The sequence below is a fragment of the Seriola dumerili genome, unplaced genomic scaffold (genome assembly GCF_002260705.1).
Source record: "Seriola dumerili isolate Sdu_G_001 unplaced genomic scaffold, Sdu_1.0 BDQW01000012.1, whole genome shotgun sequence".
Taxonomy (NCBI): domain Eukaryota; kingdom Metazoa; phylum Chordata; class Actinopteri; order Carangiformes; family Carangidae; genus Seriola; species Seriola dumerili.
The window spans coordinates 980,707-1,005,311 of record NW_019174267.1 but is presented as its reverse complement, the minus strand read 5'-3'; the positions used below and the strand labels follow the sequence as shown (position 1 = coordinate 1,005,311).

The window sequence follows — 24,605 nt, the reverse complement described above, 5'->3', positions numbered from 1 at the left end:
CTGGCATCTCTCCAGTCTGTTTCTTTGTACCTGGCTCGACCGCCCTTCATGTTGCTTGTTGATTTTCTTCCCGCTGCCTTTTACTCTCAATACACACTTTGTTACCATTGACTTTTTAATGGTCTATAGCCCTGACAGAAGCTAATGGATCAGTCTGTACTTGTGCAGAGGATGAGGGAAAAAATGATCCCACCTCTTTTGTTGCCTGCTTTCCAGGGTGTCGCCTATCCCTTTAAAGTTGATTAAGACAGTGACTGTATATCAGTGCTGCTGCTCAAAGCAAATCCTCACGTTAAAGGCAGACAGCTTCTGGCTTGTGGCGCCTTCCTCTAATGACTTGCCATTGAGTTTAGAAAGGTAAAATGCTTTCTTAGTCTGCAGAGTGATGCTGGAGACAATCAAGCAGAGTAGCTGTGTTGACCAGGAGGCAGATTGCTTTTCAAATCACTCTAGATTTTATTGTGAGGACCTCTGCGCTCAGTCAACACGGAGCAGCAGCTCTACATTAACACGTCAGACGGACAGACTCGTCTTTGTTCTGTCTAAATAAAACTTCAGAGAGAGATCATGCCGACGCTGATGAGGGTGACTCCTCAAACCACACATTTCAAAATAACAGGAAAGTTCCATTTATTTAATGTCCATTTTGCCAACAGCATAATTTAGCATTAATATCATTATCTTCTGTCATCGTCATGACTTCATTCGTGCCTCAATACAGCTGAGGAGATTTGTTCTCACTGACCTTTCTCTGGTTGTTGTCAGGCGATTGCAGCAGCTGGGCTGCAAATAATCATTATGTTTTTTTATCAAGTCATTTGCCAATTAGTTTTTTTTTTTTTCCATTAATAGTTTGGTGTGTTAAAGGTCAAAAATAATAACAGTTCCCATCTGAAATGACCGGAGCCTGGAGTGATGTGTCATAACCGCGGATGTCGTTTGGTCGACGATAAAACCAGAACAAACATGTCGGAGCGGAAGATGAAATATTTGCCATTTTCACAGAGATCATTTAAACCATTCATCTACTATAAAAACTGATTATTGATCTTTTTATTTTTTTTGAGCAAGTTGTTGACCCTCACTTCAAACCTGTCAAACCTGTTTCATGCATGTGCGCGATCAGCCACACTGACGTACAGAACTATCCAGGAAGAGTCGGACCAGACGCAAAGTTCTCCGTGTAAACGCCGATTTAATGTGAATGTGAGAGTAAAAATGTGTCTGCGTTAATGTGGACTAGAGTTTAAACTGTGAACTTGATTGACAGCAAATTAACCGGGAACTTCTGATGAATAATTAATATTCTGAGGATTCGTCTCTGTGTTTTCAGCTGCTGATTGGACAGAAAGAACAATTTGAAGCTGTCACACAAAGCTCTGGATTTTCTAGCCAAAGCGATTCATCAGGAAAATAATCAGCATATTGATCAAAAGCTAAATGATCTATTTAAGACTTAAGTTTTTGTGTCCTTCTCCACTGACAGACGTCTATTGCTGAGTGTTTGACCTACTTGGACAACGGTGTGGTCTTTGTGGGCTCCAGACTGGGAGACTCCCAGTTAGTCAAGGTAAGCAGCAAGAGAACAAAGTTTCATATATTTTATTTTTACAATTATGTAGTTCATGAATTTTAAATCACACAAAGTAATGTTGGAGAATAAATAGAGCTTCACAATATGCAAAAACAAAAGAAAAGTCATAGGATGATTATTTCGGCAGATATTGCAGATGTGAGTCGCGATTTCAGTCGCTGGTTATTTCTGCTTTTCACTTTCACAGGATAAATAAATATCCAGCGTTACAGCAGCAAAGTGACAGAACAAGAGAGAAAAAACTGTGAAATGTCAGTAACTACTAGGTATAAAAGACGAACAATATAATAATATAACAGTAATAATAGCAGCAGATAAGTGACACTGCACAGCTGGTGAGTTAAATTAGTGCATGTGGCGATTTGTTGGTCTGTGTTCAGTATTCATATTATTTTGTTTTATATTATTTATATATATTATTGAAATAAAATCACTTTTTTGTGATTGTTCTCTTGATCTATTCTGTTAATGTCTTGTTTGAAAGTTTTACAAATCTTCCATAAACCTGTTCAGAAATGAAAGATAAAGCCATTTATAGGCAGTAACTTTAAGATCTGAGGTTTGATATCCTACACATTTAAATTAGTAATGAGTCCACCATGCTCCGTCACCAGTGGTCAGCAGGGTTCTGCTCGTTTCTCTGCAGCTCAACGTGGACAGCAACGACCAGGGCTCGTATGTGGGGGTGATGGAGACGTTCACCAATCTGGGGCCCATTGTGGACATGTGTGTGGTGGACCTGGAGAGGCAAGGCCAGGGTCAGGTAAAACAAACTCAGTCCTTTCTTTCTCACCACAACCTGGGTTTACAGACTGAAAGCGAATCGTTCAGAGATGATAAAAGCTTCCTTTGGGGCGTTCAGCACAAGATGTAGACATAACATGGCGATTACCGAAAACCGTCTTAACGGTCGCTGGATTGTCATTGTAGCTTATGGTGAGTCTCCGTCTGTGTTTTCCTCTTCATCATCCTCTTTGTCACAGCCTTCAGGGAGTCTGGGCTGATAGCACCGCTGCGGCTAGCTCCCTGAGTCGTGTTCACTGTGTTTTTGTCAGCAGAATTAAGCATGGAACATACTACAGCACAAACCTGCCGCCGGCGTCGATACAGTACAGCGTATTCAGGATTCTTGCTGACACCAAATACACAGCTTCCTGTGCCTTTTTTTATTTAAAGGCAGTCTGGGTCTCCTTCTCTTGTCTGTGCTCATTGTTTTGTCGCCTCTGGCCTCCTGTTCCCATTTGTGTCCAGATATGTTTTAGCTGGACGGCAGTTACACCTGATATTAAAATGCATCTCTCGTACACAGACTTAAATTGCTTTTCTTGTTCTGTTGCAAAAAGGCAGATTACTGTGCAATGCTATTTCCTCTAATAATATTTACACCCATTAAAAGTGACAGTGAAGACCTCTTCTGGATTGTTCCCTGTCTGCATGTTTCCTAACAATCCATCATCTTTAGCACGGCACACTCCAGTTTGTTTATCCTCAGCAATCGTCAAACAGTTTGTTTTCTGAATATAAAGTGATATAACTCACACTGAATGTTAAAAGGCAACAGGAGGACACAATTTCATGTTTGTACCCAGTAATAAGGAGTTGATATGTCTTTTTTTTTTTTCTCGCTGTAATATCACATTATTCAATTTTTTTAATTGCAGCCAGCTGTCGATTGAGACGGTCTGTTTTTGGCACACTCTTTGACACAATGCTGCAGGAATATAGTTTGACAAAAAACTCTTTTTTTTTTGATGTGAATATTTGTCGTCCTTTGTGAGGAATCACTGAGGCGGAGGGAGATGCAACAGTGAAGTATGGAGAGATGCAGTACAGAAGGTTTTGTTGGCAGGGTTTGAGACCAGGCCTCGGGGTACTTGATGTGTTTCCAAAGGCAGCCGTCCACTGGAGCGCTGAGCCAGACTCTGGGCACAGACCAGCACACAGCCAGTCCCCGACTGTATTCATCCACACTCTCTAAATCCAATCACAATTGTTTTAATTTGCCGTTTTGCTGCGAAGTCCGCCGAGCATTTGACCTGGTTAATTGGCGCGGACTCGTTCCAAGACGGTTGAGACAGTAAAGGACTGATGCACCGGCTGCAGGGCAAAATACGACCCAGTGTAAAACCGCAGAGAGAGCGCGGCAGCGGAGCCAGAGATGGAGAAGTGATTGTGTTCTCAAATGTGCAACTGCAAACAATGCAGACTGATAAAAGCAGCATAAATAACAAACACATGAACATAATTTGTGCAGATTATCGGGATTCAGTCCGTCCCATGAGACTGTGGCTCAGAGTGTGAGGGCATTTGAGAACATGCTCGGGGGAGTTCAGTGGGTTGCCAGGTTTGCAGTGGTTATTTCCATGAGGATGAAGGTGCTGGGTGGCAGCTGGTAGGGGCTGAGATTATTATGGGCTCTGGTATTAATCCTGTTAGTGTACCGTGACTGGATGAATAAATCACATTCTGGTGCTCTCCAGCCAGACTGTACAGACACCAGAATAATTTACCTTCAGGGTGTTGGATCTCAGCACTGTTGTCATGTTTGTACTGGCAACCTCAGACCAGCTCCACTATAAACTGAAACTGATTCTTAAATCGGACATTTATTACTAGAACTGGGACTGTTAGTTTTGCTCTTGCTACGTAGCTAACGTTAGCATTAACAGTGGTTTACTCACCAGTCTAGAAGTTTTCTAACTCTGAATGCTGGTGGCTCACATCCGACCCCAGAGCAATATGGAGGATTGAACTGAACGCAGGCGAAGCTCAATTCACCATCTGTCTCTCGACTCTCTCTCCTTTTGTTACTCCAGTTTTTGCCCTGGATGTTTTCTTCTCCCACGCAATCGCACTGAAATAGCAAACAGGTGTACGATGTGTTCCGGCTGACGACGACATAGAAGCTCTTATGATTGGCTTATCACAGTGAAAGGCCTTAATACGAGACAGAAAACAAAACAATGAATGTTTTGTTAATGTTTTTAACGATCATTTTGTTTTAAAACATTATATATATATATTTTTCTATAATTACATCTTCTCATATAATACCTGGTCTAGAAGAAACGTTCAGCATCACAATTCATTCCTATACTCACCCACAGAGGTGGACATCGACGCCAATGCTAACGTCTTTATCTTCTACTGAAGTTAGCATGCTACTCAACCACGTTCAGCAGCAGAGAAAACTTACAAACAGCCTCTTTAATCACTACCAGCAATTCTATTTACAAGGTGTTCTGTTACTGCTATTATTACTACTCGCACCATGAACGTGGGTATTAGAGCTACTACTACGCATTTGTGGAAGTTAAGCACAGATTGAGCATATGACTGACTTCATTAGACTTCCTTTTAGCGGGGTTGCAGAGTTCATATCCCAGCAGTTGGTGTTGACTAATTAGTAATTAATGAGCACAACGTACAGTGTATTTATTGCAGATTTGAATGGTGGGTAAAAGTAGAAAATAAGGTTTCCCTTCAAACAGATAGGAAAGCAAAGAGTAGAGAAGGTATCACAAGAATCAAAGAGGATGTTGAAGAGAAAATAAAAGGTTCAACTCCATAACAAAAAAACCAAAAATCACACCCACATATCTCAGTTCATGTCTTTATGTCTCCCTCTGCTGCTTTTAGCTGGTGACGTGCTCAGGTGCGTTCAAAGAGGGCTCTCTCCGGATTATCCGCAACGGCATCGGGATTCATGAACATGCCAGCATCGACCTGCCGGGAATCAAAGGTTCGTGTGTTCTCTGTACGTGTGCGTCTGTGTCTCGTCCGCCCCGCTCCCTCTCAAGGCTCCACTCTATCTGGAGCTTTAATCCGTGACTTGAGTTGAGAGCGGAGGCATTTCAACCCCGCACATCTGTTTAGGTCACCCAGGTCAAGACGCCAGCTGTTGCTCCTCCGAGCTCAGCGTGTGAGCGTGAGCAGACGGCTCAGGTGTCATAAGCGCCTGGCGCCGTACGTTTTTAAAAGAGGAGGAAAGTGGCCGAGAGTTCGGTTTGGAGACATTAGTTTTCACTCGGACGGAGAGAGGACTGACGCGTCTGCAATAATCAACTGTCAAACTGAAGAATCCCGTCAGGTTTTAACATCGGCAGACTCCTCTACACCACCACCATCCTACAAATCTGCTCTCCCTCGTCTGTTCTCTGATGCTAAAATGAGACGCACGAGCCAGTTAAGGTCTTCTTGTGCTTGTTAGGCTTCAGCTGTTTATTGACCAGCTCTGCCCTGAATGTCTCGGCTGCTGCCTCCTCTCCTGACCTCTTGATGAGAGGCAATTATTCACTTAGCTGGTCAATGGCTCCCTGGGAGGGATCTGTAACCTGTACACCTCCTAACATGTTAACATTTGACAGATGGAACAGTTAAAGATCTTGAAGCGTGATTACTGACTAGGCGTTGTATTTCTTTACCCTGTCTTTTCCCCTTCAAGGTTTGTGGCCGCTGCGCTCTGAGGCCGGCAGAGAGACAGACGACATGCTGGTGCTGTCTTTCGTGGGTCAGACACGGTGAGTGTTGTTTGCCTGAGTGGCGTGCCAGATAAGTGTGGAGTCAATTCTGAGTGCCGCTATCTTATCTCACGAGAGCGTGTTCCCTCCAGAGTGCTGATGCTGAGTGGCGAGGAGGTAGAAGAGACGGAACTTCCAGGCTTTGTGGACAACCAGCAGACGTTTTACTGTGGCAACGTCGCGCACCAGCAGCTCATTCAAGTTTGTACACACACACACACACACACACACACACACACACACACTTCAGTTATATGTGTTAAGCACGAGTGCTGTCTGTGTGCTTCACTGTGAAAATCAAGTGTTTAACCCTGTGAACATCCGTATGTTGTTAAAGTACATGATGAAATGATCATCAGCACCATCACTCAGTGTTTCCAGCTTGAGCTGCAGTGAACCAATGACAGACTCATAAACACAGATTCAGGGTTTCATACGTCACAGACCTCAGGAACCAATCCTGTCAACCTGTGGGGACGGGGGGCGGGGCTAAATACACCTGAAACCTCGTCAGTACAGAGAGAGAGAGTTAGCATTACCGCTAACACTGTGTCAGCCACTGACAGTTACAAGCTAACAAACAACATAAACAAATGAAAGATGCTAACTAGCTAACAGTTCTGATCCGTCTGCTAGTCTCTGGTTCTGGTCTCAGACTCCTCCTCTGAGTCTGGGTCTGACTGAGGCTCAAACATGTGGCTGAGTCTCTCTGATGTTTCCTCCTCTCACCATCTTGATGCTCTCTGCTCTTTCACCTGTCCACCTGGAGCCAGCAGGTGGTGGGCGGGGCTCCAGGCCTGATGCAGAATTTCTCAGTGAGGAAGACAGAGTGGATGAGCTTCTTAGAGTCTCTTTTTTTTTTTTTTTTTTTTCACTTTTATGTGTGAAAACGATGTTGAACAAAATATTAATCGGAGTATTTTTACGTAATTTAAAACATGTCTGGAGGGGAACTTTAACATTCTCTCTCCTAGAATTAGCTGACTCGCAGAATTTGTACATTGCAGTTGAAAACGGGAATATCAGCTAATTTCACAAATTCAAAATTAATTATAGAAATTAATTATTCAACTGTGGCCTCTCTCCGTTTAATAAGATACACTTTGCTGGAGCTGAATCATGCACGATTGAAATGGGCAGATGTGAATATGAAGAGCGCAAAAGGACTTCATGTATTTTACACTCGGTTGAGATGAATATTGCACTTCATTTAAATTCAAGTTTCAGCCTGCCTTTTTGAAATGAGGATGAAACCTGCTGGGATTCTGCAAGCTGTTAGAGATCTTTGGGTTATTATGACAATCAGCCTTTAAATTCAAAAACCTGCTTGTGTTTCAAGAACATTTGACTCTTCTCACTGTCGTGCTCTGAAAACATTTTTATACTTACTGCGAATGTGATGCTACGCCGCTCCTGCTTTCTGGCTGCAGACAAAGCCTCTTTGAATAATACAAGTTCATACTTATGTATTTAAACTGCCGTTGAAGCCAAGAGCTGTAGAATTATTATTATTTTACTGTGGCCTTCAGTGGTTGCATCAGAAAGGATGTAGTGGCAGACAGAGTCAGGGACACTAACATTAGTGGACTGAAGACAAGCTATAATCACAGAGGAACTGGACGTAGAAATATATTTTGATACTAACAATGAAACAAATGATTTGAAAGAGTTTCTCATATTCCTCTGTGGCTTTTCGCAGTTGGTAGCCTTGTTATTTCTGTCCTCCGTCCCACACACAGACTGTGTGCTTGAACTTTGCTGCTCTAATTAAGCAGCTTCCAGAACAAACCGGCTCAGACAAGCCAACTGCGTTCAACCCAGGAACACACCGGCTGCGTGGCGTGAACGTGGCGGCTGAGGCACGTCTCGGTTTCGGCGCACATGTTAACGAGTCAGAGCGGACGCACTGGCTGGCGGCTGATCTAGTGATTTGACGTCTCCCTGTAAAAACAGACGGAGCAAAGACCTGTTGATGTCATATTCACATCACACCAGCAACATGACTCTGTAGCTGTCTCTGTCCAGACTGAATCTGATCATGACTCAGACATAAAATAAGTGACTGTGACGCTTTATAAATAAATCAGAAATAACCCGATGAATTTTGGATTTAGTGAAATGTTCCAACAACTAACAAAAGGTTCAATTTAAACAAAGGGACTCTGTCTAATCTCTTTATAACTGCTTTCAAGGACTCCATTAAGGACCCTGCCTTTAATATTTGCTGTAGTGTCTCATTAACCCACCGTATTATTGCGTGTGCTCCTTAACGAGTGCGGCCTCCGTTTATACGCGGCCTTGTTTGTAGCGGCTGCAGGCTGTTAATGAGGCTTCTTCTGCTCTCCTTCTCTCTTCGTCTTCTCTTGCTGCTTCAGTCCTGTGTGGCTCTCCCCGTCTTATTATTATCTTTAAAATATTAAATTTGTATTTCTCGTTCACCTGAGGGGCTTTAACAGGTGTTCACATGCCGCTCTGGTGCACGCAGCACAAATACAATCAGATTAACTTTTTGTAAAACTTGTAAATAGGTTGTGAAACACAAACAAGTTGTTTTAATATTTGGGATCAAACAAATTCTTTTTTATTCAGTCATATTTCCTGACATTTGTGTTGTGGTTAAACTGCTGCGTTTTCCATGAATACATTATAATTCTTTGATGGTTTCTCGTTAGAAAATGTCAGTGAAGCTTTGATCTTTGTCTTCTACTGAGATTCTTCCCTTTTATCTTCTGTGAAACATCTGCGTTAGCTTCTTCAGGAATGTTTTTATTGTTTTAAGATGTAATCCCAGGACTCAGGAATCTGCTGTTTGCACCATTTGTTAATGTGTGAATTGAACAGAAAGAAATTTATCTTCCTTCAAAGATCAAAATCACACTTTTATCACTTTTCTATAAAAAGAAACAAATTATGTGGAAAAATATATTTGCAATTAATTATAATTTCTTTTCAGGCATTAAAACAAGTTCAACAACGAACCTGGCACCGAACCACATATAAACAATCGGATTAGCTTTGAAACGGCTTCATATTTTAGCTTTGCCTTTCTGTCACTCGCCAAAGAATTTAATGCAGAAATAATCTTTAAACCACTCTGTGTGTGTGTGTGTGTGTGTGTGTGTGTGTGTGTGTGTGTGTGTCTCCAGATCACGTCTGGCTCTGTGCGCCTGGTGCTCCAGGACAGCAAGGCGTTAGTGAGTGAATGGAAAGAGCCGCAGGGCAGGAACATCAGCGTGGCCGCCTGTAACCACACTCAGGTGGTGCTCGCTGTGGGCCGGGCCCTGTACTACCTGCAGATCCTGGCCGGAGAGCTCAAACAGATTAGGTGAGACACACACACACACACACACACACACACACACACACACATTTTGCGAGTTACTGTTTAATCAGCAACTGAACTGAGTATTTTTCTTACCTGCGTATCTGTTTGAGTGACAGTTCCATCGATCACTGAGATAGCATTGGTTGGCTTGAAGTTGAACAGGCTGTTCTGCCCGTGATCGGCATTTGAACATTTCTTAGATATTATCAGCTACAACATCAGAAACGCGATTGATCTGATCAAGATTTGACAGAACATCTCTGACCTGCTGCTGCGTCCGTCGATACTGTCGATGGATTATCTTCAGATTGTTCTACAGGAGGATCTTAATGCAGCGCAGACGCTGGGGAAATAACTGATCAGCTGCTTGTGACTTTAGCTTTTATCAAGCTCAGCTGTTGTTGATGAAATAAATTCTCAAGGGAGAGCAGAACGGGTAATAACCCAAAGATCCAGCTGCAGCCGATTGATCTTCAAGACGAAAATGTTGAACTTTTCCGCCGTTTTTATAGGAAATGTAAAAGTTGTCTGGCAACTTCAGACGGTGTGAACTCACCAGACGACTCCAGGACGTTTCTCACATCAGGGGAAAAAAATAATCAATTTAGAGCTTTTCACTAGTCATTTTGTCTCGCTGTGTGTTGTACACACACACACACACACACACACACACACACACACTGCACATTCACACGCTCTGCTCCTTCCTCAGTACCACGGAGATGGAGCACGAGGTGGCCTGCCTGGACATCACACCTCTGGGGGAGGCCGGCGCTGAGTCACCGCTCTGTGCCGTGGGACTGTGGACTGACATCTCGGCCCGTGTGCTCAAACTGCCCTGCTTCACCGCCCTGCACAAGGAGATGCTGGGCGGAGGTGAGAGAGAGAGAGAGGTGGAGAGCACTGACACGAGAACAGGAAAGCTGTTTCTGACTTGTGGAGAGAGATGGGTGGGCACAGATGAAGTGAAGTGTTTCTAGCCCAGGAGCACATGCTTCACAGATTCCTAACTTACACCAGGCTTCACATGTGGAGGGAAAATCTATTTCTATCACCCCTTAACAAGCCACAGCTTGTTAAAGGCTGATAAGCACCAAGTAGAAATTGTGAATCAGTGTTGTAAATACAAATAAATTGGTCATTAAATGAGTAAGAAGCGAGTTTGAACCGATGGTAGCAGCAGCAGTTTCAGGCGAGGAGGAAGTTTTAGTTTCAGTCTCCTCTGCTCTCATGGCTGAAGCTGGCACAGAAAGAGAGGTAATTACTAAAAACCAACAGATGATTGTAACAGTGGAAAATACAAATTACAAATAACAAATAGTGATGCAACACAACAGCTGGGCTGGTGTCGTACAAACGGAGTCAGTCCTGAAATCTTTCAGCGTTTCGTTGTGATGCAGGGAGTGAAATGAGAAGATCGATACCACATTCAGAAAACATGAAGCCGGAGCTTAGCTTAGCATACAGGGAGCAGCATTAGCAAGGTTGCCTGGCGCTTTTCAAAGGGTGAAAAATACCCATCAGCACGGCTAAATCTCCATCTTAAACTAAAGATTTATCTTGTTACGTCTCCGCCGGCAACAGCCAGAGCTGGAGGCCATATTGTTTTCAGGTTGATTGTCGACACGATATCTGAGTAACGCCTTGAAGGAACTTCTTCACATTTGACACAAACATTATCAAGGACTCGAGGATGAACTGATTTGATTTTGGTGGCCAAAGGTCAAAGGTCAAGGTCACGGTGACGTCACAGAACATTTTTTCTAGCCATTGCTCAAGACTTCACACAACAATTATGACAAAATTTCAGACAAATGTTTAATATTTTCTCTGACTGATAAACTGGGATGTAGCCTGGAACTAGTCTGAGTGGCGGAGGGATACAACTGTGAGATGGAGATTCTAGTTTTATGTGTGGGAGTAGTTCGGCCCAGAAATAGTCTGGGTGATAGATAATAGTCTTAACATGTTATTTGGTGAACTCTCTGGGTTCTGGTCGTTGGATGTGGAGTTATCCATTATTATTATTATTATCCAGTAAAGAAGTTCAAGAACTGTGCAGCAGTAACTAAAACGGACCGTATCACAGCTTCAGTGACATCTGCCTTTAAATTCTTCATTACTTCTGGAGTAGTTGAGCATCGACTGTGCTGCCAAACCCAAACACGTTCAGTGCACCATTTAGACGCTCGACAACTATTTAAACTTAGAATGTTAAAATATGCAAGAGAGGACTTGACTACTTCTTCTTCTTCTTCTTCTTTTTGGTTAAACTTATGAAAAAGTCAGCTGTCACTAGAGACAGAGTTTCATAACGCGGTGAACTGGCACAGGCAGGACTCTTACTTTTCCAATTATACGGCTTCATCCATTAAGAATTATCTCCACACTCTTTCCCCACAGTCTCACACTTTATTTTTTTCCAAGTGCGTTTGATTGACAGCTGCTCGCCGCTCAAACTCTGCAAACTGTGCCCTCTCGCTCACTCCCCTAACAAGACCAGTCTGACTGCAGGCTGAAACTTTTATAAGTTATGAACAGGAAACCTTCAAATTAAAAGCCCTGCTGCTCTTCTCATAGACACGTAAAGATATTTTTATATTTTTCCCTGAGAATTTTAAAAAACTGCAGAGTTGCACTTAAGTTTAGTTTGTTTTGTTCACGTGAATCATGTTTTTAATTGGAGCTTTTTCTGTGTGTCGTTCTTCAGTAGAACGCGGCCCCTTTGTGTTTTAACATTTGGGTTCATTTACTTCAAATAACTGATCTGCATTTGAATGGAAACCTGCAACTTTTCTAGAAGCCGAACGTCACAGTTGTTGTTTGTTAAGAATCGGCCAACAAGCACTTCATCAAAGCCAGAGTTGTTTTGATGTACTTGGCCTGGAGTCAGAGAAACTGTTTGGGAAACAGAAAAGACAGAAGACTTTATATTTACCCTGCGGCATTCAAATCTCCTTTTTTTTTGTTTTTTTGCAGAAAGTTCCCGGCCAGGCCGGCTGATAACCCTTATTGATTAATATGACAGAAACATTTTTGCAGACATTTATCACTTTAGTGTTCATCCACGCGCCTGTGACTGCGGAGTACAGGAAAAATAAATCACTGGACTGTGTGTGTGTCCTCAGAGATCATCCCTCGCTCAATCCTAATGACCACCTTCGAAGGCAGCTACTACCTGCTGTGTGCCCTGGGAGACGGAGCGCTCTTCTACTTTGGCCTGGACCTGCAGACTGGTAGGTCCTTCACACCTCCACCACAACACCGCTTAGAAAAGAACCGCCAGACTCGAAGCCGGGGGCTGCAGGCAGGACTGAGCCTTAAGGTGGGCGCTCTACCGGCTGAGCCGGCTGCCAGTAAAGACGCTGACCGGCCCGGTAAAAACTTCAAGGATTTCATGAAGGTGCAGCGGCGCGTTGGGATTCGTCCCGGCCGTCCTCGACTACGTAGGGTGTAGTTGAACTTCTGCGCATCATCACCAATAAAAATCCATCTAATTCAATGTTAGCGAGTTAACTCTCTCTCTCTCTCTCTCTCTCTCTCTCTCTCTCTCTCTCTCTCTCTCTCTCTCTCTCTCTCTCTCTCCCTCTCTCTGGGTGTTGCCGTGTGTCTCCAGTTTCAAATTAAAAGCCCTGACGCTGCCACTGCAAACTGTGTATAGGGGAAACACTGACAGCCTACTCCGTCATGACGACACATTATACGAAGCAGAGATGGAGAAACATCCTGATGGTTCTTTTAGCACCTGTCGTAGTACTTTATGAATCGGCCTCTAAAGACACNTCTGTATCTCTCTCTCTATCTCTCTCTCTCTCTCTCTCTCTCTCTCTCTCTCTCTCTCTCTCTCTCTCTCTCTCTCTGGGTGTTGCCGTGTGTCTCCAGTTTCAAATTAAAAGCCCTGACGCTGCCACTGCAAACTGTGTATAGGGGAAACACTGACAGCCTACTCCGTCATGACGACACATTATACGAAGCAGAGATGGAGAAACATCCTGATGGTTCTTTTAGCACCTGTCGTAGTACTTTATGAATCGGCCTCTAAAGACACTCATACTTTCTGTGACGTAGCTCAGTAGCTGCTGCTAAAAGCTCAAGTGTTTCAGACCAGTCCACACTCCCAGGTCACGTCCTATTAAATCAGAGTAAATGAAGACATTATACAGCTGTTTCCCTTTTTGACTTCAAAGAGATCAAGAACAAGTGATCAGATGTGATTGATTAGTATTTGACAGATTGAAGGAAAACCTGAATAAATGATATAAAATAAAACAAAAGCAGGTGTTTCAAATGAAAGGTTTGGAGGGGGATATTCTGCGTCTCCTGTCTAAGTCTTATCTCCTCCCTCAGGCGCCCTCAGCGAGCGCAAGAAGGTCACGCTCGGCACTCAGCCCACTGTGCTGAGGACCTTCAGATCCCTGTCCACGTCCAACGTCTTCGCCTGCTCCGACCGACCCACCGTCATCTACTCCTCCAACCACAAGCTGGTCTTCTCCAACGTCAACCTCAAGGAGGTCAACTACATGTGCCCGCTGAACTCCGAGGGTTACCCCGACAGGTGAGCGGCAAACTTCTGCAACTTCACCAGCACATATGAAGCTGCGTTACCTGTGTTCCTCCTTTTTATTCCCTTTACTAATGCATCTCTCTCTTTTCCCAGTCTGGCTCTGGCCAACAACAGCACTCTGACCATCGGTACCATCGACGAGATCCAGAAACTCCACATCCGCACCGTTCCCCTGTATGAGTCTCCCAGGTCAGTCCGACAGTCCGACAGTGAGTCACAGCAACACGACTCTCCTGCAGGTTCTGTTGCACAGCTGCTGGATCTTTGTGCTCAGATGTTAAAGTGACAGTCGTGACTCGCTGATGTCCTTGATATTTCAGAATCAGAATCTGGTTTATTGCCAAGTAGGTTTTCAACATAGAAGCAATTTGCTTTGGTGTTTTGGTGCATGACAATAAACATAGTGAGAAGAAAAGGATGATAAACAAAGATGAAACAAGCAAGTACAGCAGGTCAGAAAAAGATCAAATATTTACAATAGATGTGAAGAAATATTATATAAAAATATAAATAGTGAATTTTTCTTGACTTTTTTGTGAAATTTTGTGAATTTGAAGGAAAAAAAAGTCAAGGCCTTTGAAGCTTCGGAATATAAAAGTTTCATATTTATAGTTTCTGTGCAAAAATAGAAATTGAAGTTTTGTCACATTCTGCTGGACGGGATCTCTCCGTAACGCCTTGAAGGAACTTCTTCAGATGCGGCACAAACGTTCATTTTCACACAAGGACGAACCGAGTAGATTTTGGTGGTCAAAGGTCACAGTGACCTCACATTATTTATCTGTTTTTACTTAATGTTAGCAGTCCATAGGCAAAGTGCCGCTGTCTGTCTGCACCAGTTCAAGCATCTCTTGTTTTAATTGTTGCCTGTGAGCTTCTGTAAAACCTGATTGTCCTCGTTATAATAATTCCTGGTGTTGTAACAGTAATTAACCTTGATCCGTGTCTCCATCTCTGCCGTGTTGGGTGCTTGAATTTGAGAGTCTTGGGCCTGGAAAGCCCTTGAAAAGCCCTTGAATTTGATGTTGAAGAGAGTGTGTGAACCGTGTAAATAAGTGGTTGACTGTTGCTTTATCCAGTTTCTCCTTTACCAGCGTGTTCCCTTCGCTTGTTCTCACCTCTTTCCTTTCCCCGTGTTCACGCCCCACCAGGCGGATCTGTTACCAGGAGGTGTCCCAGTGTTTCGGGGTTCTGTCCAGCCGGGTGGAGATTCAGGACGTGAGCGGCACCACGTCTGCCGTACGCCCCAGTGCGAGCACGCAGGTACTGTAGCTCCGTGTCGTGCTCGGATAATAAACACCCGAGGGCTTGTTTGTTTTGCTCTTATCTAACCAGGCGTGCTGACTAAGAACATTATTTATAACACCAGACCGGGAGCTTGTCAGGACGACAAATGTCTTGTCCTGTTAGTCACCTAGCGGGTCGACTGGAACCTCCTAGACAGGGATTTCATCTTCATGCTGTTGCTCATTTCATTTTATAGTAGAACTGTAGTCTTTGCCAAATGAAGCTGTTCGCAGCAGTACTTTATGTTATTGACCTCCCTGAAAATATTTGTCACAAAAAGTGAAACTGTTCTACAATATATTTTCTCTTTTCTTTTTGTTTTTGTTTCCAGACACATGTAGTTAGTGAGAGAGGGTCATTGTTTAAGTGTTGTGCTAACTGGAGCTAAATTTAGCTTTTAGCTCCTGTTCAAATTACATCAAACAAAACCACTTTTAGTTTGATTTGTTGTCACAGAAGGTGAACAACAGGGTTTCAGCTGCCGGGAATCCAACATTTACAACAGAATCTCACTGGAAGAGCAAATTAAAAAAGAAAAAGAAAAGTCATTCCAGCCAGATCTACAGTGACAGCATGTGTCGTCACGTTGGCTCTGCAGCTCCCCCACTGGGACAGGTGTGTCGTCTGTTTGTGTTTGTGTTAACTGCTCCGGCTCCGGCGGCTCGGCTCTGTGAAGACAAAGCCTCTTCCATGTGATGACCAGAGAGATGTGTACCTGGTTTTAAGTGCTGCACATCTGCTGCTACAGATGGATCCAGCTGTGCCGCTGAGCTCTCACACAAATAGATACTTCAGTTGCTTCATACCCCCTCCTTTATCAGCTTCCTCTCTGTCCCACTTCTCCCCTTGTCCCGTCTCATAATTCTTCCAGGCGCTCTCCAGCAGCGTGAGCTCCAGCAAGCTCTTCCCCAGCAGCACCTCTCCCCACGAGACCTCCTTCGGTGAGGAGGTGGAGGTTCACAGTCTGCTCGTCGTGGATCAGCACACCTTCGAGGGTGAGACGGACAGCTGTACATTTCCATTTGATCTCAAAGAGACGGCACTTTTTTAATTTGTTTATACGGAGCTTCTGATGGTAAAATCATGTGACCAGCTCAGTCACATTCATCTGATGTTAAAATGAGCGCAGGCTGATTGGACCAGTCAAGTTTGTATTTATCTGTTTGAATTTAATCTCATTTGAATATTCGTCTTTTATTGTCACAATATGTTTATTTTAAATGAAATCCAGCCTCTAGCATCTGTGTAATTTACTGTTCTACTAATATACTGCTTCAGTGTGTAAATTCAGTCTGAACACAGGAAGGAAAATAATAAATAAACATGCAAACACTCCTCTTATCTTAACAATTGGCAATCTACACAAAAAACAAGTGATTAGAAGAAGAGAGAAAGCAAATGAATAAATAAATCAACTGTAACTGTTATTTTTCTAAGGTTTTCATTAGTAGTCAATATCTGAAACACACAGGCTCTTGATGAAGTACCTGGATGATTGAAGACGTCACGTAGACCAGGTCGCTCAATGTGCAGGTTTTTTTTTGTTGCTCCGGTCTGTTTTGCAATGCAGATTTTGCTGCACCAAACCTTCCCTGTTAAACCCCCCCCCCCCCCAAACAGGGTGTGTAATTACATCTTGATATGTAAATAAGAGGCTGGTTCAGCACTCTGTGCGTTTACGCGTCGTGAGATTTCAGATGTGTCGGATGCGTTCAGACGAGTCGACATTGAGCCTCATACCTCAGCGCAGGTGACAGGAAGTGCACGCTGCGTATTCACAGTGTAATGTGTTTCTTCGGCTGCTGCTACATCTGTTGAATCTGCAGTTGTGTCTGAGGAGGTTTGTCAGAGATGTCGTCGGCTGTCTCCGCCGCACGCCATTTAAATGTCGTGCTCTCCTCATCAGTATCAGCTGTCACATGCTTTTTTCTTTTAGTTTAACAGAGAGGAAAAGAAAGAGGAAATAAATCAACAGAGGAGTTAGAAATGGATAACCTTGTATAATCTGACAAAAATCATCTGAACGACAAAGATAAAATCAAATGAAAAGGGGAAATCAATCACTAGTTTGAGTAGTAATGTAGGAAAGGTCCCCATATCTTCAACACGTTTTAATAGATGCATCATTTTGTGATCCATTGCTGTGTATTTCACCAGCTGCCTTTTCTCAGTTACTCTGCATGTACTGCCTCAGTTAAACCCTGGGATAAAAACTTTTTAAAAATGAGCCAGAGATGTTTCTCCTGGACGAGCGGGGAAAGAAAAACCCCGACAGGAGAGAGAAGGATGTAAATAAATAATGAGTGTGTGCAGATCTAATACCACACCTGTGTCTATATACCAGAGATGTGGAACATGGATAATTCCAGGTTGTTGCACAGTCTCAATAGTCTGAGAAAAGCAACTGTCTTATTTGTAAAGTTCTTCATTCATCACTGACACACCAGTTTTCTTGTGTAATGAGGGATTATTACCGGCTCTTCAGATCTAAACTGTGTCTCCTATAAACCTGTTCACCTCTGACGTAGTGATGTTGCCGTGTTCCCAGACTCCACTTGTAATAAAACCAGAGTCGTCCTCTGAAACTGAAAAACCGAAGCACAGTCGTTGGAGAAAAGTAAAAATCCTATTAGCAGAAAGAGGCATTTTGCCGCTCTCACATCCGGTTTCCTGAGGGACTTGTGTTTTGTGTCTCTACCAGTTCTCCACGCCCATCAGTTCCTCCCCAGCGAGTACGCCCTCAGCATGGTGTCATGTCGTCTGGGAAAAGACCCGTCGGTGTACTTCATCGTCGGCACCGCCATGGTTTACCCAGAGGAGGCCGAGCCCAAGCAGGGACGCATAATTGTCTTCCACTACACTGACGGTCAGTCGCCGGTCGGCTTCTCTCCGGCTCTCTCTCTCTTCTCTCAGCCAACAAACACAACACTCCAGATTCCCTCTCTCATCTTCCTCAACCTTATCCTGTTCGTCCTCTCGTCCAACTCTTTATCCTTCACCCTGTCCCCACCCCCACCCCCCCCGCACGGACACTCTGTCCTACCATGCTCCTGTTTCCCTCCTCACTTAATCATTTTCTTATCGCTATTTATCAGACTCCCCCCCCCCCCCCCACTGCTGATCCCCCTCATTTCCTTTCAGGTGCCGTCCCTCTCTCGACGTGCTTGCCTTTCATTTATCCTCTCGTAGCTTTTCATGTTCTACCGTCGTCCTTACTCTTCTGACAACCCCCGCCACCCCCCACACACACACAACACACAACACCACACAGCACACACACACACACACACACACACACACACACACACACACACACACACACACACACACATACACACAGAGTGGAGTTGAGTGGTACACAGTGCTCCGCCACGCTAAGATCCTGTAGCAGCTAGTTTAGCTCGGCGTTGAGCGTGCGACACTTTGAATATTAGCTGCATGCTGAGTGACGGACTCTGTGCTCTCTCCTGCAGGTAAGCTGCAAACTGTGGCGGAGAAGGAGGTGAAAGGCGCCGTCTATTCTATGGTGGAGTTCAATGGCAAACTGCTGGCCAGCATCAACAGCACAGTAAGTGGTGCTTGGAGATTTGAGCGGAGCACAACGTCTCGTTTGCTTCAAGGTGTCGGATGATGTTCCATCAGACCCGTCACACAGTTTACATCTCTCACATGGTCTTTCAAGTCCATTTATTGATTAGTTGATTGACAGGAAATGAATCAGTGAAACCTTTTGATTGATTCAAGCAGGAAAAAATGAATTGGTTTGGTTGTGGTCTGTTGATTGGACAACAGATTCCAAGATGTCACCTTGGGACTGTGAGACCTTGCACCTTGTCACCTGCATTTTTTTTTTTGTTGCTTCTTCCTGACATCGAACAGACAGAATAACTTATTGATTAATATAAAAACAAAAACTATCAGCTCGACTTCCCACATCGTAAAATGCCATATTCCTAAAGCTTCATTATCGGGGCTCGAAACCAGAAAGTCATGAGGACGGGAGGAAGAAACGTAGGACACCGTCTAACGTCACATTATATTCATTTAAACTGTGCGTCCCTTTTAAACAGATGACCAAAATCACGTTCAGGGCTTCAGTACCAGTGCTTAACGGTTTGTTATTTATTCATTTTCAATTTTCACCAGAATCCAGAAAATATATTCTTTTATTTCCTGTCTGTTTTTATTTCCGCCATTTTCTCAATCAGAAAACAGTTTGCCTCAGGTGACCTTCACTCAGTTTAATACCTCGCTTCTTTTTAAGACTGAAATGTGTTTTTCTCACCGAGCGACTCAACCTCTGGATGACTTGTGTGTTTTAACTTTCTTCTCTTTGACGGCTTAAGAAGCATGTGATGTGTTGGGGAAGAAAAGTGCCTCCTCAGTCATTTTAAAGTCCAATATCTCAGTAGATTTATCCTATATGGATCGCTGTGCAAAATCACTTGACATACAGTTTGAAAGAAACCTCCTCCCCCCCACGGTCCTGTAATACTCTGCTCATCCCCACCGAGCTATAGATAGATTAAACGGATTAAAAGATTGAAAAGGCAGCTTTATCTTAAGATATCGAGCATCAAATAGTCATGGATTGCTGATATCCGGAACCTTCCTACCACCTCCTTTTGGTAACATTTTCCTCACTGAATTGGACCTATAATTAATAATTTAACTGTAAATTACTAAAGTATTAAAATGGCTGCACAGCGTCACAGAAAATCTTCATATTTCAAACATCAGTCTCAGACTCTGTGTCGGTTTCTTCGGGTCTGGGGTAAATGTTTCCTCTGAAACTCTCTGTTACGCACCAAAGTTAAACAGTCATTAAGGACTAATCCATCATGGAAGTGATATCAATTTCCCCCTTTGACAGCGGCCTCAGCAGACCATAATATAACATGGTGACAAGCTCTGACATTAGTTGCTTGTGAAACGACTTCTTGTCATCGACTGGACCCAGCACACTGAGGCTGTAAATGGTTAACTTCATCACTGCCGCTGCTTCAAACTCCGTATTCATGCTGGAATCTCTTCATCTGAAGCTTGTGAGCTGCTTTTATTTTGGAAATGTCCAAACTGTAGTAGAAACAGACACGTGTCATTTTCCCTCTTTACAATAAGACGAACCTTATAAAGGATTTATAAATGTTCTATAACCAGTTTATTAATTAGCTTTTTAACACTTTATAAATCATTTATAAGCTCCTATAACACACTGGATAAAAAGGGAAACACTGACTTGTCGCTTGCCAAATAGTGAGCCCACATTTATCCGTGCTGTTAAGCCTCATTAGTTACTGAGCTTTGTCTGTTTCCTCTTGATCCGCTTCGTCATATATTATTTAAATTAAGCAATTAACCACCGTCAGCATCTTAATGATCAAAAAGTTTCATCTGGCAGATCAACTTATGGCAGATCACATGACCAGATTCCTCCTCTGAGGCCTTGGCGGTGTTGTTTACCTTGACATGCGTCCTCGTTATAATCTCAGCTGTTGATTGGATATTAACATGCAGATGCTTTCTGCTGGTTGGTCTCTTCTTCAGGACTTTAACATCCAGGTAGAACACAGGTGGAACCTTCCTTTACCTGCTGAACTGCTCAGTCTTTGTCCCACAACCATTTATACATCAGTTACTAACATTTATAAACACGTCATCATTCATTAACGAGGCTCCTGTTACCAGTTCTAAATGGTAGTGACTCGTTAGTAAGATTAATGAGCAGTGGGCATTTACTTGATTTTGCCAAATAGTGAGCCGGCATCAATGTGTGAAAACTGTGTTATAACTTGTTTATAACTGTTAATTTATGATTTAGTAAGTGTTAAAAACCAAATGAATCAGTTAATTAGAAGGGAAGTCTTATTGTTAAGGGGTAGCAGTATTTATCTTTATCTGATTCCCAGTGTTTTGAGATCTTTCTTCATCTTGTTTTGGGATTTCATCGATGAAACGTTTGAAATACTAAATGAAGACGTTTGGACACGCCTGTGTTACAGAGATTATTTGCTTCGATGCCACTTTCATGTCTTAAATATGACGCTACAGCAGAAGACAGTTAGCTTAGCTTAGCTTAGCTTATTTTAGCTTAGTGTACAAACTGGAAACCAGGGAAACCAGTTAGCCTCACTGTCCATAAACTCTAATGCTTCTAACTAATCTGGACAAGAAGCTAAGTGTAAAAACTACAAATTGTGGGTTTATGCTGGGTTGTTTCATGTGTTTATATTCATATATATATATATATATATGTGTGTGTGTGTGTGTGTGTGTGTGTATGCATGTCTTATGTGGATCTATTTGTTTAGCTCTCTTTTTTCTTTTTTTTTCTTTTTCTCTAAATAATGAACTGCATTCATTTCCAAGTTATTACCAAATGTTTCCAGTTGTGACGGTTCGTCAGTGATCAAAAGGTGCAGCCTCATTATTAGCAGCAGGTGATGCAGCAACATACGGTTTTTTAACCTTCCCTTTTAGTCAGAGGGGATAAGGGCTCCTGGTGGGAAACCAACGCAATGAAATGTTAATAAGAAATAAAAAAGATGGCGGTCACTGGATGAAGTAGAATGATAAGAAGGATCCTTCCTTGGAAGTAATAAAAGAGAGAAAAAAGCCAACAAACATTTGTTTTGTGCAGCAGTGTTCATGCAAAGATTCACATCAAAGTGCTTCAGATAAAAGGATTAAAATGAGGAGACAAAGTTAAACAGGAAAGAGAACAAAGAAAACAAACAAACAATCAAGAGTTAAGAATGATGGGAGGTGGTGAGAAGACCCAGGAATATAAATGTGAAAGTCATGGCGACTTTACATGAAATAAAATGCCGCATTAAGAAGATTGTACTTTTATTTCCTCAAAAAAAATCCTCATTCGATAAGTTTTATTTCTTTACTTTAAATTAAACATGGCTGATCTCTGAACCTTTGTTTTTAAAATGTCACAGTGCAAAATGGTGAGTGTAATTAGCCGTTCATGAACGGTTCATATAACGACGTGTGACAGATTCACCTGTTCTCTGAGACGCATCATATCCAGAGCTAAAGCTAAAGCGCTAGCTCGTTCATCAGGCGCTGCTGGAGCTGATGGCTAACGGCAGATCCTCTGTACCTTCTCACCAAGCAAACCATCACTCACCTGGACTGTTGGTTTCAGGTCCGTTTGTACGAGTGGACGGCCGAGAAGGAGCTGAGGACAGAGTGTAACCACTACAACAACATCATGGCTCTGTACCTGAAGACCAAAGGAGACTTCATCCTGGTGGGGGACCTGATGAGGTCCGTCCTGCTGCTGGCGTACAAACCTATGGAGGGGAACTTTGAGGAGGTGAGATGTGAAGGGGAAAACAAGCTGAGCGTGTCAGGGGCTTTTACTCCTTCCATACGTTGGCTGATGTCTGTTTATCCACACTTGTACGTTTTAGCTTCTCCTTGGCGTCTCTCCTCCGAGCGCTGTAGCCGACACAGACAGCAGCTTTAAAGAGCAGACTGTTGGAATTGATTTGTTGTAGAAAGATGAAGTGATTTGACGACGAGTCACGCGCCGCCACTGAACGCACAAAAAGTCTTGAATTTATCAGAACATTTATTAAAGTGCCTCCGAATTTTTAGATTGAAAGTTGGAAGGTGTAACCACTGGACAAGCCGTGTTCACATATTCCACATCATTGTTTCCTCGAAGCAGCTTTAATCAATATTTTTATATCAACAATGGATCATGTTTGTTCTGACAAACCCACAGACTATAATCAACCAAGTGTAATAGGCCTGGGCTCTGTGGGGCAGCGGGGTCACCTCGCCGCTCTCGTCAGCAGCTGTTTTCAGCTCTGAGCGTCGGTTCTTCCGCTGCCTGGCTAACGCCGAACAGCAAGACTGACGCATGTAAGAGACCAGCTGCTGAACACAGTGGAGCATTTAGCAGCTAAAGAGCCAGATGTTTCCCTCAGGAGCTGGTGTGGACGTTAGCCTGCAAGGAGAGAAGACCGCTAACGTTAGCCACACTCTGGGAAACCGGTTTCCATTTAATTAATTGGGAATTAAGTTAGAAATATCTCCTAGTGAACCTGTGTGGATAGAAAAGATGCTCCTGACGTTTCTGGTTGTGTGTGTTGCCCTTGTTCTTGTACTGAAACACTGACTGCTTGGAGTTCAGCACATGTTTGCTCATTGATAATGCAGTATTTACTTGGAGATGAGAACCTCCCTGGTTCTGGCTCAGCACCTTCATGTTGTTTACTGTTTCATCCGACACGTCTCGTCCTCTTTGGTCAGATTGCTCGTGACTTCAATCCTAACTGGATGAGCGCCGTGGAAATCCTGGACGACGACAACTTCCTGGGGGCGGAGAACGCCTTCAACCTGTTTGTCTGCCAGAAAGACAGGTGAGGAGGAACAGGAAGTGCAGCGAGGTTGTGTAACTGCTGCAGTCCTGAGAAAACACAAAGTTTCTAAATCACCTTTGATATTTATCCACTGAAATGAACATGAAGCCGTTAGGAGTCTACACCGAGTCCCCTGATGCTGTTTAGAGCCACATCACTGATACGAATGTGCCGCAGCAGCACTGTCTTCACATTTGTTTTGGAAATTATGAGTCATTTCGCCACCGAGCTTTTAGCTGCTCGGCTGCGTTTTCACTCTAGTCACTTTATTACTGGACGAGTGCTGAGTTCAAGGAAAAGGGAGAAAGATGTGGTCTGAAAGTGAGTGTGTTACATTTCTGCCACCGCTTGTTTTCCAGCTAATACATCAGGTTGGACCACTCAAAGCTTTTGACCTTTATTTTTGTATCACATCTCTTTTCCTGTTGCTTTCGTCCATTACCTCTCCATCATTCTCTGACCTTTTCCAACATCTCTGATATCTCTGGCGCTCCGGTTTTTTCTTTCTCTTAATCGATCACTCTCGCCCCAAACTATTTCTTTACTTCGCCTTTGGCATCTTTTTCTTTTTGCTCTTTCATTTGCTCCCTCCTGTCTTGACCCCTCTGCCTCCCGCTTGTTGGTAACCCCTCCCTCTCCTCTGTTTGTGTTGCCCCCCCCCCCCCCCCCCTCCCCCCCCCCGCTGTCCTTCTTGTGGTCAGTGCGGCCACGACGGACGAGGAGCGGCAGCACCTGCAGGAGGTGGGGGTCTTCCACCTCGGGGAGTTTGTCAACGTCTTCTGCCACGGCTCGCTGGTGCTGCAGAACCTTGGCGAGAGCTCCACGCCCACCCAGGGCTCCGTGCTCTTTGGCACCGTTAATGGCATGATAGGTAGGTACACGGACAATTTCACTCTCTCAAAGGCACTTACACACACACACACACACACACACA

General features: G+C 43.5%; 1 protein-coding gene across 1 annotated transcript in view; it reads left to right on the top strand.

Annotated features, from left to right (window-relative positions):
- ddb1 (damage specific DNA binding protein 1) overlaps positions 1-24,605 on the top strand; it is a 57,542-nt gene that overhangs the window by 10,768 nt on the left and 22,169 nt on the right. The window contains exons 8-24 of the mRNA XM_022750302.1: positions 1,487-1,570; positions 2,241-2,357; positions 5,234-5,336; positions 6,039-6,114; positions 6,207-6,315; positions 9,261-9,439; positions 10,152-10,315; positions 12,568-12,675; positions 13,787-13,994; positions 14,097-14,192; positions 15,155-15,266; positions 16,162-16,285; positions 17,992-18,156; positions 18,764-18,858; positions 22,447-22,617; positions 23,562-23,671; positions 24,373-24,542. Of these exons, the coding sequence (XP_022606023.1) occupies positions 1,487-1,570; positions 2,241-2,357; positions 5,234-5,336; positions 6,039-6,114; positions 6,207-6,315; positions 9,261-9,439; positions 10,152-10,315; positions 12,568-12,675; positions 13,787-13,994; positions 14,097-14,192; positions 15,155-15,266; positions 16,162-16,285; positions 17,992-18,156; positions 18,764-18,858; positions 22,447-22,617; positions 23,562-23,671; positions 24,373-24,542 (2,191 nt within the window). The remainder of the gene's footprint in view (positions 1-1,486; positions 1,571-2,240; positions 2,358-5,233; positions 5,337-6,038; positions 6,115-6,206; positions 6,316-9,260; positions 9,440-10,151; positions 10,316-12,567; positions 12,676-13,786; positions 13,995-14,096; positions 14,193-15,154; positions 15,267-16,161; positions 16,286-17,991; positions 18,157-18,763; positions 18,859-22,446; positions 22,618-23,561; positions 23,672-24,372; positions 24,543-24,605) is intronic.